The following is a 15,627-nucleotide window of genomic DNA, read 5'->3' on the forward strand; positions in this document are numbered from 1 at the left end:
CAAAGGAGAAGGTGTAAATAGGACAAGGTCACAGAATAGCTGACCAGAAGGTCATGGAGCAAAGGCAAACAATATGTCGAGGAAGGGAAGGGAAGAGGCTCTATCGCCATCTCTAGTGATAGGCTGTCTACTAATATCCATTAGTACTCCCACAGCTACCTCGAGTACACTTCTTCACACCCTGCCTTCTGTAAGGACTCCATTCCATTCTCCCAGTTTCTCCGTCTCTGACGCATCTGCTCTGATGATGCTACCTTCTATGGCAGCGCTTCTGATATGTCTTCCCTTTTCCTCAACCGAGGATTCCCCCCACTGTGGTTGACAGGGCCCTCAACCGTGTCCAGCCTATTTTCCGCACCTCTACCCTCACCCCTTCCCCTCCCTCCCAGAATCACGACAAGGTTCCCCTTGTCCTCACTTTCCACCCCATCAGCCTCCATATTCAAAGGATCATCCTCCACCATTTCCGCCACCTCCAGCGTGATGCCACGACCAAACGCATCTTCCCCTCCCTTCCCCTGTCAGCATTCCGAAGGGATCGTTCCCTCCAGGACACCCTGGTCCACTCCTCCATTACCCCCACCAACTCGTCCCCTGGGTGACCGCTTTGCGGAACACCTCCGCTCAGTCCACAAGCAGGACCCCCAGCTTCCGGTTGCTGGCCATTTCAACACTCCCCCCTGCTCTCATGCTCACATCTCTGTCCTGGGATTGCTGCAGTGTTCCAGTGAACATCAACGCAAGCTCGAGGAACAGCATCTCATTTACCGACGAGGCACACTGAATGTCTGCCGGACTGAACATTGAATTCAATAATTTCAGAGCATGACGGGCTCCCCATTTTACTTTTATTTTAGGTTTTTTTTCTTTTTTCTTTTTAAATATATTTTTTAGTGTTTATTTTGTTTTATTTCATCTTAGTTTGTTCAGTTTGCTTACCCACTTTTTTTTCATGTTGTACTTGCGGCTGTTCAATTTTAAGTCCATTAACACCCTAGCTGTACTAATGCTTTGTCTTTCAACACACCATTAACATATTGTTTGCCTTTGCTCCATGACCTTCTGGTCAGCTATTCTGTGACCTTGTCCTATTTACACCTTCTCCTTTGTTGTCTCTTGCCCCACCCCTGCTTTACTTGTTTATAACCTTTTACATTTCTAATATTTGCTAGTTCTGAAGAAGGACCACTGATCTGAAAAGTTAACTCTGCTTCTCTCTCCACAGATGCTGCCAGACCTGCTGAGTATTTCCAGCATTTCTTGTTTTTATCTCATCTGTCTAGTTGCTCCTTAAAGATCCATTGTTCCTGATTTGCTTAGGTGCAACCTATCCGTCTTGTAATAGTCATTTTTTTCACCAAATGAAAATCATAACAACGTTCACATTCACAGTGATATCTGTAAAGCGAATATGAATTCTGTAAAATCTTGTATTTACGATCTCCATGTGTGGTTCTATATTTTTAAATATATGTGAGCAACTTATATATCAATACAATGTAAATGGGTTTTACCAAATGGCAGCCTAAACCACATTTTAGGGAACTTAACCAGAGAGGCTGACACTGGCAGATATAACAGGACACTGGTTACAGTTTTCTCACCATCCAATGCAAATAAGAACATAAGAACTAGGAGCAGGAGTTGGAAATTCAGCCCTTGAGCCTGCTCCGCCATTCAATATGATCATGGTTGATCTCATCTCGCTATGTTGTCAAACAAAACCAATAGTAGTAACCAAAAAACAAACGTATCAAATAGTAGAAATTAATAAAATGAGTTGGGGAATCAGTTTAATTCACTGTCTGTTCGAAGAATTTAAGTATTGTGTTTTCAATCACACATTACAGCATGATGATTTTCTCCCATTTAATCCCTTTATTCTTTTTTCTCATCACAGAACCAAAGCAGATTTCCTCGAGTCCCACTCCAATAACAAACCCATCACAACAGAGGAGAGATTCGGACAGGTTCTGTCAGCTCTGTAATGCCTGGTTTAATAATCCAATGATGGCTCAACAACACTATGATGGTAAAAAACACAAGAAGAATGCAGCGCGAGCAGATTTATTAGAACAGCTCGGTCAAACACTAGACCCTGAAGCGCTCAGAGGTAAAACTTGAAACAAAATTGCATGGAATTCAAGTTCATAGCATTTTATCTCAACAGTCAGAGTTGCTAAGTCCCATGAGTCAGGGTCATGGTGCAGTACATCAAGGGCATCAATGCACACTATCACAGAGTAAGCAGTTACTAGTTCAGTTACACTGCTCCATTCAGTTAGAAGACTCAGTATACCCAGGTGGGGAGGTGTTGAGCAGAGTCAAAGGTTCTTTTCCGAAGGGACAAATAAGTAAATTAATTAATCAGTGGGAGAGTTGTCCTAGGGTTGCTTATGTGAACATTTTAGTGTCTCATTTGGAACACCTTTGACAGATGCTTGGCAGTAAGTTGCCTGCCTACATTCCAGGCCTAGTGAGAGTAGGGGAAAAAAAGTCCTCCATTTCAAAGCCCTCCATGAGTTTGGTTCACCCTACTTTATCAATTACCTCGAGTCATATGTCCCTGCCCACATACTCAGTTCCCCAAACACTGGTCTATTCTCCAATCTGGCCACTCTTTCAGCCATTACTTTATGGCATTCTGTCCCTATGTGTCTGTACCTTGCCATCTTGATCGCCAATTCAAAAGCCTTCTGAAGCTCCTCCTCTATGTTCAACTTTCAGTTCCACTTCTTCCTTATTTTCACCCTATTTCCTGCAGATCAGTGTTTACATTTTTTTGTTGCATTGAGGGATTAAGAGAAGCATTAACCAATCTGTGTTAGGGAGAAATATTTTTTGTACCAGTCTGCAAATACAACAGAAATTGCAAAATCTGTGTTCAGCTACCTTTTTGAACAGAAAGCATATCAGTGTGATATTTTGATACATCAGTACGCTAGTCATAATCCAATAATCAAGGTTCTAATTGGCAGGTATCAATCAAATATAAGATTAATGTGATGTTATATGGGTAGTTAATGGATATAATGAGAAACCTCCTTTACAGATCCACTTGAATTTTCTTCAAATATTGCAATTGAGTCTAATTTCATTCAGTTATGAATTTATTGCTTTAATGTCGTGACAGTTGATTTATTTTTATGTTGTCATTTTTATTTCCTTTTTAATTTTTAATGTTTCTTGTTTTAGGTTTTATTAATTTATTGCAATACATAGAATTTAATTCATTTTCAATAAATCTTATACAGATTAATTTTAATTTTAACCCACAGTATTTATTTCCTCAGCTTCATTGTTATTGGTGCAGCTTTAATTTCATTTTTATATTTAACATGGTACATTTATTCTGCTTTTGTTTCAATGCAGTTTTAGTTCATTAACTTCACTTATAACACATTTCATTTTTGTTTGTCATTTTCGTTTACTGTCTCTGGTATTTTTGAACATGAAGTTCATTTTGCCCTGAGGTAATAAAGTTCTGAAGGTTTAACAAACCAAGATTATTTTACCTCTTTGAATTTACTACTTCGGTTTTTTTTATTCAGGGAATTCAAGCTGCAATTTAAATAATTCAGTTTTACTTAAAAACGCCTCGGCTGTCTTATCTGCTATTGAGTCCTCATAATGTCTGGTACTGTTTGCAAAAACTAAATAGGCTCAGTCTGTACACTGGCAAAAACTCTACCTGGTATCATGATCTCAGCTCTTAAGCCTGGTAAATTTCTTTCACAACATTGGTGTCTCTGTTAATAAGATCTACATTTCATTGTTTGGAGTAAGTCAAAGGTGATGCAGTTGCAGGAGAGATAGGGACGGAATGATTCAGGGATATGGAATGAGACCTCTCTCCAGAATGGATTTGGAAAGATATTTGTCAGGAATCAAAATGATGAATAGGAGATTTATCGCAATTCAAATGGTATGTATCACTCCAACATGCCGCTTTAAATGCATGTTTGACCCATGCCAGTTCAATGTATTGCAGGCAGCAGGCCAAATCCATTCTGCCTGATCAGCTCAATTATATCTGCATGCATCCAGCACTAACCATGCTGTTCATTGGCTGCACAAATCGGCAGGGGGCCCAAATAGGCTAGCTTGCACTGCTGAAAACTGGCCTGTACCTCTTAAAGGGGAAGTGCATTGTGGCTGGACCAGGTGCTGGTAGTCATGCAGGAGGTGAACCTGACCTGGCAAACAATAAGGAGTGGCACAACACGGGAAAGCGTGGGCTCCAACTATTTCAGATGCTGCATTGGAGGCCTTAGTGGAAGAGATGGAAAATAGGAGCGATGTCCTGTAAAATGCAGAGGTCCAGGAGCCTGCCACACACATGCTGAAAAAGCAGTGGGAGCACATAGCCATGGAGGTCAATGCCAGGAGTCAAGCCACAAGGATCTAGATTCAGTGCCACAAGAAGTTCAATGATTTCACACGCGTGGTCAGGTCAGCAAATATATCTTCAAATGCCATATCCTACAAATGCACCACTGGCCTCACACATTGCTCAGTTCACCTCCATCACTCATCGATCAACAATGTCTATCAAGCAGGCCTCATACCTCACATTCAGAGTTTCACCTCACTTTCACTCACGTAGCACTGCAGCAAGCTTTACACACACATCTCACAGCTTGCACACGCTGCCAGCTATTCAAACATGACAACCACATCAGCCAAACAGATTGCACCACACTCACTGACACACTTCACTCTCTTAAAGGATAAGGCGCTGCACAACCGGAGGCAGCAGGAACTAACCGGAGTGGGAGGGGCACTGCTGCATGTCCTAACTCCCATAGAGGAGATTGTGCTGGCCATTATTGGGTCAGCCATTGCTTTGGCTGTGGTCAGCAGCAGGGCTGAAACCATTGAAGATGACTGTATCCTGATTCCTAATCCTCCTTCTCACATCCCACTTCCCCCTCAACACACATCATCACTCTTCTGATTTACAAGCTGCTGATGGTGTTAGCATGCACCTCCTGCCCCATACCGCAACCTTACCTTTTTCCTTTCAGATATCTAAGAGCTGCAACCTGGCCTGGCAATGGAAGAACATCAAGAAGAGAGTGATGATAAAGACACAACACCATCAAGTGATTTCACACACTCAGCCACCAGCTCTGAGAGGATAGATTAAAGGTGGGAGCTGCTCATGGTGGGACACTGGGCACGTGGGCTGCAGCCAGGGTGTGGAGCAAGGATCGTGTAGGTGCCAGCTCGCCAAGGGTGAAGTCACACACAAGTCCCTCTGCAGAGAACTTAAATGAGGACACTGATGGGGCTGTCTACAGCAGAATACTGATGGATATGCACAATGAAAGGCTTGGTGCACTGGGAAGCCTATCAGAAAGTCTACAGTTAATTTGAAGGAGCAAGGAGGAATCCAGCATTAAAATGGCACAGAGTTTTGCATTGAGCTTGGGCATCATCCTTTCCAGCATGGAAGTGGTGGCCAACTCCATCTTCACAGTTGTGCACCCAGCTATGATGCAGCATCTGATGGTCAATGTTGCAGCTTCCAGTGCAGCACCAGCAGCAACCACCCAACGTCTCGGTGCAGCAATAGCTCAGACTGCTGTCATGCAAGGCCAAACTGCTGCCATCATGACTGTGGATTACAGTGTGAAAAGGGGTTTGCAGGATGTCACAGCAGTCCAGCAATCTGTCCTCAGGTTTACTGAGGCACCACCATGTAGCATGAGCCTGCTGTCCTCTCTCAGGAAGACAGCATTCATTCTCACCGCACTGCCACTCCACCAATGGCCTTTCTATGCCTGTCAAATAACCAGCTCAGACTCCTGCCGCCCATGCCAAGATGGTGCAGTCTGCAGCCAGGCTTTTCTGACCCAGAGCTGCTCCAGACCATCTGCAGTCTTCTCCACTGAAGGCCAGCCAAACTTTCACCAGCCAAGCTGCAGCCACTGGGGTAGCACTGTATAGGAGCACTCGGACAAAAAAGGCACATGGAAGACAGGCACTAAGGGGATGCAAAAGGGTGCGTGATTGACACCTGTATACAATATGGCATGATTTAATTTATAAATTTGATTTGGAATGTTTATTTTGGCCAAAATGCAGAAATGCCAAGACAAGTGGTCACTGTAATGGTCAGTAATAGAAGGTTGGTGAATGGGGAATTGAGGCTGCAGTTGCAGGTATCACATTTGGAAGAGTTCACCATGGACAGAAAGGGACTGACTTTGTTTCCTTGTTCCTTCCACTTCCATCCTCCTCTTTCCCCTCCTCATGCTCCTGCTCCTCAACTACAGCTAGTGGCAAGGGCTGACCCCTCATGGCGAATCTTGAAGGCCACTCTGCCAAATTTTGCAGGGCTCCTTCAGACCATGCAAGCATTATTTCAGCACACCATGGTCTGCTCTATCATGTTTTGTGTGGCTGTATGGCTTCCATTGTATGCATGTTGTGCACATGTGCCTATGTAGCGCATCAAAGTTATGAACAATGTCATCAGCAAATAGCCCTTGTTGACCAGCTTTGGTTTGCTGCGGTAGGAATGCAGCTGGCACAGTGGACAGCTGCAGAATGAAGGCATCATGACTGCTGCTAGGATACCACGCACTGACCTGCATGGTTCTCTGCCTATGTTTATGCACCAGCTGGACGTTGAGGAAGTGGAATCCATTTCAGTTCCAGTAAAGGGCAGAGTGGACATGTGGCATTTGCAAAGTGATGGATGGGCAGTAAATGATACCCTGCACCACAAGGCAGCTTGCAAGACTAGCAAAGCCATGTGCCAGCTCCACCTGCTTACCTCTGGCAAGAAAGAATGAAATGTAGTTAGCAGGAAGCGCCCAAATACTATTGCAACCAGCCACACACCCAATTCCCATGGGTTTGCATTCATGACGTAGGGTATTGGGCATTTTTACACTCCATCCTCTTTCGTATTTACTCTTGCTCATCAGGATTCATTGAGTAATGCAAAAGTGAGATTTTGTTCCCTTCTTTCTGCAGCAAATCATGTTTGACACTGTGTTTGTTACAGCCATCTGCAGTTTGACAAGCTACCACTAATTCGAGATGTTGCAAATAAACCAATGAGTGTCAAATATATAAAAGCACAAAAATCATGCAGAGCTATTATTATGTTTGTATTTTAGAGTTGGAAACCAATTATTTGAATCTCAAACGATTAGCAGCTGACAAATGACAAAAAATGCCAACAGATGAAAATTTTTGGTATAGATCTAAGTATTTTTGAAAGAGTGAAAAGCTAGGAACAGTGGAGATCTGAAAAAGTTTAGGGTCCATGTGTAGCGGTCAGGTATAAAACATGATCAAAAAGGCGAATGGAATGTTAGCCTCTATAACTGAAGGGCAAGGATTTAAAGAGGAAGAAGTTTTGCTACAGCGATACAAAGCCCTGGTTGGACCACAACTGGAGTATTGTGTAAAGCTCTGGGCACCAACCCTGAGAAAGGATATATTGGCCTTGAAAGCAGTGCAGCGCAGATTTGCAGGAAGGTTGCCAGGGCCTCAAGAATTAGATTATGAGGAGAGATTACATAAACCATGTTTATAATCCCTAGAACAGAGAATGTTAAGGGGTAATTTAATTGCTGTTTATAGGATTTTGAAAGGAATTGATAGGGAGATAGAGAAACTTTTTATACTGGTGAGGGAATCCAGGACAAGAGAACAGAACCTTAAAATCAGAACCAGGCCATTCAGGAGAGAAGTTAGGAAACTCTTCTCACAAAGGGTGATAGAAATGAGGAACTCTGACCTAAAAGATGCAGCAGATGCTAGCTCAAACAATAGTTTAAAATCTGTGACCAACAGACTTTTGCTAGTGAATGGTATTAAGAAAGGTTTATTTTTTAGAGATACAGCACTGAAACAGGCCCTTCGGCCCACCGAGTCTGTGCCGACCATCAACCACCCATTTATACTAATCCTACACTAATCCCATATTCCTATCACATCCCCACCTATCCCTATATATTTCCCTACCACCTACCTATACTAGGGGCAATTTATAATGGCCAATTAACCTATCAACCTGCAAGTCTTTGGCATGTGGGAGGAAACCGGAGCACCCGGAGGAAACCCACGCAGTCACAGGGAGAACTTGCAAACTCCGCACAGGCAGTACTCAGAATCGAACCCAGGTCCCTGGAGCTGTGAGGCTGCGGTGCTAACCACTGCGCCACTGTGCCATCCACAGTGAATGGAGTTAGGATACAGTTCAGCAATGATCTCACTGAACGGCACAAGGGGCTGAATGACCTATTTTTGTTCCTAAGTAAACAACAAATTTAACTTTCGTGTTTTGGATCAGCTGCAACTTGCATGTCACAGAGCTTTGGAGAACTTTCAGCTCAGGAAGAGAGGTCAGTGTAATTATTGCATTGGAAGCTGTGCATCAGAACTATTAACTTGAAAGCTACTGCCCTGCCCTTTGTCCAATTCTCTCTGAAAAGTCATGATTCACCGAGCTTCAGTAGCCACTTTGCTAATGCATTCCATATTTTAATAACCTTTCACCTGAAAATAATTTTACCAACCTCCTCCATACACTTCTAGTTGTCGTCCTAAGTTTGTACTTCTTTATGAACCATTACCCAACCAGTGGAATCTTACTCTGGTAACTCTCTCTAAATCTTTTGATCATAAATAAAAATGAAGAAATAGTTCAAACCATCCTATAAAGCCCCTATAGATCTTCAATGACTCCAAGTTTTTTTTATTACCCCACTCATTGATGACAGTTAAACCTCCATTGACCCTGCTCCAATCACATATCTTCCTTGTTAAATGCCAGAACTTAGGACTGGTAGAATTACTTTTTAATAAGTAAGTTTTAAAAATTCAGATAAAAAGTTCTCAGTTTAGCACTGGAAAACACAGAGCTGTATAATAGCGTGACAATATAACAAAGCCATAGTATGGACTCCTTGGGAGAAAAGTAAATTGTATTCTAGTTGGGAAAAAAGAATTTAGTTGCTGACTTAATGTAACAGAAAGGCTTTTAACGGAAATAAGATTGATTCTTTGTCAGCTAATTGACAAATCTAATTGACCATACCATAGGAGTCCCTGGCACTTTGGTTTCTAATAGAGTCTATTGCTAATGCTTTTGCATACAGTATTTTCTACCTCTTAGCAAAACATTTGGGCAGAGAAGAAGAACAGGTGGGCAGTTCTACTTTTATATCCTTCTCCCCTTTCCTAGCTGTTTATCTTCATCCAACCGAGATGACCCCATAATTTGAGTTGATTTTAAATTACCAAAAAAACAGTATTGATAGTAGGACCATAGGTCATTTACCTCCTCGAGCCTGATCTGCCACAGCTGATCTGTGATCTAACTCTATATACTCGCCTTTGCCCCATACCCTTAGTACCATTTGCTAACAAAAATATACCAATCTCAAATTTAGAAATAAATAATTTATCTAGCATCAATTGACATTTGCAGAAGAGAGTTCCAAACTTCTCCCACCCTTTTTGTGTAGAAGTGATTTATAATTTCACTCCTGAAAGGTCTGGCAGTAATTTATAGACTATGCCCCCTAGTCCTGGACATTGTAAGCAGTGGAAATATTTTCTCTCTATGTAGCCTATCTATTCGCCTAATATCAGTTCATATTCTGTGCAGTTATTAACTCCTCTGCTTAACAAAGAAGAAAGTCAATGGGGAGTGCTTTTCAAATTTACTTTGCTGATAATGGGGTTTGGTATTTCCAATAAACATTAATTTTCTGAGCAGCACTAAGGCTCAATTGGTTAGGCTTTTCTTGTTGCTTGTCAAGGGGCCAGCAGGGGCAGGCTGTGTGTCCTCAATTCAACAATTGATATATAGTATGGAGGAATACTTGGAACAAGCAAAATTATTTTCATAGGCTTCCCTTCCTCCCTAAGGAATAAATTTACTAATGGAATACTGTGCTTTTAACTATGCTGCACTTTGATGAATAAATCCAAATTTAAAACTGCACCATCCCATCAGAAGGAATGTATCTTTGTTTGTTTTGTTGACTGACTTCCCTCCCTTATGAAGTAATTAAGATTGTTTCCTTGGCTCGATGAGAAAAACCAAAACCACAATGAATTTACAAGCATCCAATCAGATTTCCGTAAACTCTTCGCAATCTCATAAAACTTGTCAGATGTTTGCCGCAAGTTAAATTGTGTCAATTTGATTCATGGTTAATTTTCAGTATTGGCAGTATGTGCAAATACTAACATCTTTGTCAACAAATTGTTTTACAGCTAATTTTCAGAGTTCTGGGGTCTTAGCCAGTCAACTGGCAAAACATCTTCCATCAGAACTGATATACAAGATGCTCATACAACATGAACTAAAGGACAGACCTGTTTGCCAGGGTTCAAGTGACCACAACAAGCAACTTCCTTGATGGCACAATGAGTACACACTTATGGTGCTGAATTGTGCAAATTAGATAATCCCTGGTGCATTTCCCGAAATACTTGATCACTCGGGATCCTGGATGCTTGCTGAAAAGAATTTGTTTGGGCATTTGTTGAGGACAGGCTTACTCATGATGTCTCCTTAGTCATATAACCTCCTAACACTCACAGTCTAGGCTTACATTTGAAGAATGCCTCCTTGGCACTATACCAGAACAGAAGTACATGCTTTCAAGAGAGTAGTGGAGAATATGAGCAAGCAAAAATCACAGCCCATGAGTAAATCCTATTTGTCAAGGCTGACTGTACTCTCAGGTATTCCATACGTTGTATGTTAAAATAAAGACTCGTATTTACATAGCATCTTTCATGACCTCAGGACGTCCCAAAGCACTTTACAGCCAATGAAGTACTTTTTTCAAGTGCAGTCACTTCCAATGTAGAAAATGCAACAGCCAGTTTTTGCACAGCAAGCTCCCACAAGCAGCAATATGATAATGAACAGATAATCTGTTTTTGTGATAGTGATTGAGGGGTAAATATTGGCCAGGACACCAAGGAGAACTCCCCTGCTCTTCTCTGAAGTAGCACCATGCAATCTTTTACATCCATCTGAGAGGATAGACATGGCCTCACTTTAACAAAGCATCTGAAAGACAGCACCTTTGACAGTGCAGTACTCTCTCAGTACGGTACTGGAGTGAAGCCTAAATGTTTCTGCTAGAGTGGGACTTAAACCCACAACTTTCTTTTCGAGACAAGGGTGCTACCAACTGAGCCACTGATTGTGATTTCAATAGCTACTTGCAGTTAACTGCCTATTTGGAAAAATATTACCCTGCCCCTCCCCATGGCCATCAGGATCTGGTTAATTATCAGTTTCACTGACTGAATTGCAGTCACAATCCTGCTGGTAATGCTAGGACACCCCTCCTGAGCACAGAATAAGGAAATAGAGTTGAAACTTGATTATCCAAATGATTCTTCAGGGTAAATCAACTTATCACAGTAAGCAAATGAAACAAACAAATTGAACTCCACAAGTATTTGATGAGAGGTGTTAGGTCATTAAAACCATTTTTAATTATCAAAAATCCATTGTTAGATCAGGTACTAAGTTTCAAATATATATTCTCCTTGAACAAGGCTAGTTTACAAGTGATAATTATGCATAAGTGGCATTGCTGTTTTGTGAGTAGTTAGTCAAATGAAGAATGACAGTACAATAGAGTGTGATGTTATTGTATTTCCATTTTGTGTCCAGGAATAGGACACGATGCTCAATGGGCCATAGCCATCAATAGAGCAGGACTCTTCTACACTTGGCTGGGCATTGTTACTTAGCTTCTTAGTTCTGAAGAGCATTGGCTAAAGCACAAGTTTGAGATCAACTGATGAGGAAAGGACACCCAACCTCACGAAAAAGACTCAAAGCTGTGACTCAAGCTGAGTTTATTAGGTTTCACTATTTTTCAGCAAACTTACAGGGAATATGTCACAACCGCTAATCACTTAGCAGATATCTTGTCACACATCAATAATAATGACTGTACTGGAAATCCACAGTGCCACCATTTTGCAAAAATCAGCTCAAAATTGAACAAAAAAATCCCACAGTATATACTGAATGAAATTTATGATTTCAAGCTCCAGTCAAATGAAAAGAAAAACTTGCATTTATATAGCACCTTTCATGACAGCAGGACATCCCAAAGCACTTTACAGTCAGTGAAGTCTTTTCGTGAAGTGTAGTCACTGTAGTATTTTAAAAAGTACAGCAGTCAACTTGTGCAAGCAAGCTCCCACGATAAGCAATGTGATAATGGGCAGATAATCTGTTTTTGTGATGTTGATTGAGGGATAAATATTGGTCAGGACACCAGGGATAACTCCCTTACTCTTCTTCAAAACAGTATCTGGGGATCTTTTACATCCATCTGAAAGGGCAGACAGGGCCTCTGTTTAACATCTCATCCAAAAGACAGCACCTCCAATAGTGAGCACTCCCTTGACAATGCACGGAAATATCAGCCTTGAATTTGTATTCAAGTCCTCGAGTGGGGCTTGAACCCACACCCTTCTGACTCAGAGCTGATAGTGCTACCAACTTAGCCAGGGCTTACACTGAAATATAGCTCTGGAATGTAAACCACATGAGTTCATAATGGCATTCAAACCTCTCACTCACCTTCCTGGCTTGTCATCATTCCCAGGTATCCATGATAGATAGAAAACACACAACACCATAACATATAACTCTTTGTACTTTCTTTATGGGTCGAGTGTTATTATGGTTGCTTTGGCTAAAGATGCCTTGATGCATAGTTTGTAAGTTAGAACGGTGTGCATTTTCTAGCAGGTTGCTATACCTACAACACAAAAACTGGGTTCACGTGCAACCGTTAATCTCGATCAATAAATGCACTGCCTGTAGCAGTGAACCATACAAACTGGAAAATCCCAGATTCAATCGCTGATTTGGGCTGATTTCCACCAGGACAGCAATATCAGTGTTACAATTGCTGTCAACATTCTTGAATTGAAGAGATGAATAATTAAAGCAACATTTCCATTCCTGTTTGAGACATATTCATTTTCCTGTCTCAATGTCAGAGCCGGGGATGACAAAACTGGGTATGGTGGCAACATCTCTGTGGTTGAACATTCTGTTGACACCCATTCATCTATTGTTAAAAGAATGGGTTCATTCTTCCCCACTGTTATTTTTGTGAAATCTCACTGGTCCAGATGGGTCAATCAAAATGAAGTGAAGCAAACACTGAAGGTAAATCACACCCTGCAAACAGCTTTGACCAATGTGGAAAGAAAACCATCCCAAGTGCTTTCACAAGAAAACATTTATGGAAAACATTTAAGGAGAAAAGGATTCTAATTAGAGAACCTGTCAATGCGCAGTTTTTTCCAAAGACAATGTGAATAGGGTGATGCAGTGCACAGTCACCATTTGCAATCAGGATATCAATGGAATAGAACTTCCAGATCATAATAGAGTTCTTGACAATGTATTTCTTTCCTGACTGACCACTTAGTAATTTTAAACTCCGGGTACTGCCTGTGTGGAGTTTGCAAGTTCTCCCTGTGTCTGCGTGGGTTTTCTCCGGGTGCTCCGGTTTCCTCCCACAAGCCAAAAGACTTGCAGGATGGTAGGTAAATTGGCCATTATAAAAATTGTCACTAGTATAGGTAGGTGGTAGGGAAATATAGGGACAGGTGGGGATGTTTGGTAGGAATATGGGATTAGTGTAGGATTAGTATAAATGGGTGGTTGATGGTCGGCACAGACTCGGTGGGCTGAAGGGCCTGTTTCAGTGCTGTATCTCTAATCTAATCTAAAACATATCAAAGAGGAACAACTGAGAGACAGCAATAAGATTTTCTAATTTTAGCCCATTGGCAAAATACCTTACTCAACACTGGTGGGTATCAAAGACTCGTCTGCAATGCAGTTGTGATTTTCTGGTGTGCATTGGCAGCAAGCGAGGTAACTTGCTGCCGATACAGGCTCAAAACCTTTACTCAATTATATCTAAATAATTTCCTTTGTAACATTTGATATCTGATAATTCCCCTATTTGAAGATTGGTAAAACTATCTTTCAAACATCTTAGAGCAAAGAATTTGCAAAGATGGCCAGCAGTCCTGAAAAAGTTCTCTGTTCATGCACTCATAGGATTACCAATCCACACAAACCCTTTAATACTAACAAATTTTTAGGTGATTAAAGGAAAGAATTTCAACAATATTCTTAAATGCAGATACTCGCAAGAAATCCACCTTTTTTCAGTAATATCAAAAATGGTAAATCAGTCAGAACTTTTTAAAAAAATGTCAAGACTGTTATTCATTGTCAAAAAAATACAGTACTCACAGATTATTGACCCCCCCCCCCCCCCCGCCTTATCAAGTAAACTTTTGATCACTCTTCTTGAACACACATGCAATGAAACGCATGAAGGAAAATACTGAACCAATGGATTTACTGTTATATTTTGTTGAATATTTAAGAAATACAATCTGTAGGATGTAATGTGGACAACTACATATACATGTCCAATCTAATTTAAAGTATTTGTTGAATTAAATCTCATTATTATGCCTTCAAAATTGGTTGTTAATAACTGTTGGTGCACAATTTTAGGTCAGACTTATAAAGAATGCCTTATGGTGATGCTCCAACAATGGATCTCCAAAAGAGCAGTGTAGCAAAACTGTTCACCATCAAGAGATCTTTACAACACAACCAGGAAAATTCAGTTTCTGGAAGTGAATACTATACAAATGTTGACCAAATAGCTCTCTGGTTATGAAGTATTAAGGGGTTTAATATCTTTGAAAGTGGATAAATCCCCAGGCCTAGATGAAGTGTATCCTAGGCTGGTAAGGGAAGCAAGAGAAGAAATAGCTGAGGCTCTGACCATTATTTTCCAATTCTCTCTGGCTTCAGGCTTGGTGCCAGCGGACAAGAGAACAGCTAATATTAGACCATTGTTTAAAAAGGAAGAGAGGAAAAGGCTGAGTAATTACAGGCTAGTCGGCCTAATCTCGGTGGTGGGAAAATTATCGAAAATGCTGAGGAACAAGATAAATCTTCATTTAGAAAGACATGGATTAATCAAAGACAGTAGCACAGATTTGTTCGGAGGAAGTCATGTCTGACCAACATGACTGAATTTTTTGGGGAGGGAACAAGAAGGATTGATGAGGGTACTGCATTTGATGTAGTCTATATGGATTTTAGCAAGGCTTTTGATAAAGTCCCACATGGCAGACTGGTCACAAAAGTTCAAAGTGGCAAGCAAGTGGATCCAAAATTGGCTCAGAGACATGAAGCAAAGGGTAATGGTCGATGGTTGTTTTTGTGACTGGAAGGCTGTTTCCAGTGAGGTTCCGCAGGTCCCTTGCTTTTTGTGGCATATGTCAATGAAAGAGGTATGATTCAGAAGTTTGCAGATGATACAAAAATTGGCCATGTGGTTGATAATGAAGAAGAAAGCTGTAGACTGCAGGAAAATATCAATGCACTAGTCAGGTGGGCAGAATAGTGGCAAATAGAGTTCAATCCAGAGAAGTGTGAGGTAATGCATTTGGGGAAGCCTAACAAGGAAAGGGAATACACAGTAAATGGTAGGATACTGAGAAGTGTGGATGAACAGAGGGACGTTGGAGTGCATGTCCACAGATCCCTGAAGGTGGCTGGAC

The 15,627-nt window shown here is 41.2% G+C and overlaps 1 protein-coding gene across 1 annotated transcript in view; it reads left to right on the forward strand.

Annotated features, from left to right (window-relative positions):
• Positions 1–15,627, forward strand: part of zmat4a (zinc finger, matrin-type 4a) — a 184,476-nt gene that overhangs the window by 97,890 nt on the left and 70,959 nt on the right. The window contains exon 5 of the mRNA XM_068023252.1: positions 1,901–2,113. Within this exon, the coding sequence (XP_067879353.1) occupies positions 1,901–2,113 (213 nt within the window). The remainder of the gene's footprint in view (positions 1–1,900; positions 2,114–15,627) is intronic.

The sequence above is a fragment of the Heterodontus francisci genome, chromosome 47 (genome assembly GCF_036365525.1).
Source record: "Heterodontus francisci isolate sHetFra1 chromosome 47, sHetFra1.hap1, whole genome shotgun sequence".
NCBI lineage: Eukaryota > Metazoa > Chordata > Chondrichthyes > Heterodontiformes > Heterodontidae > Heterodontus > Heterodontus francisci.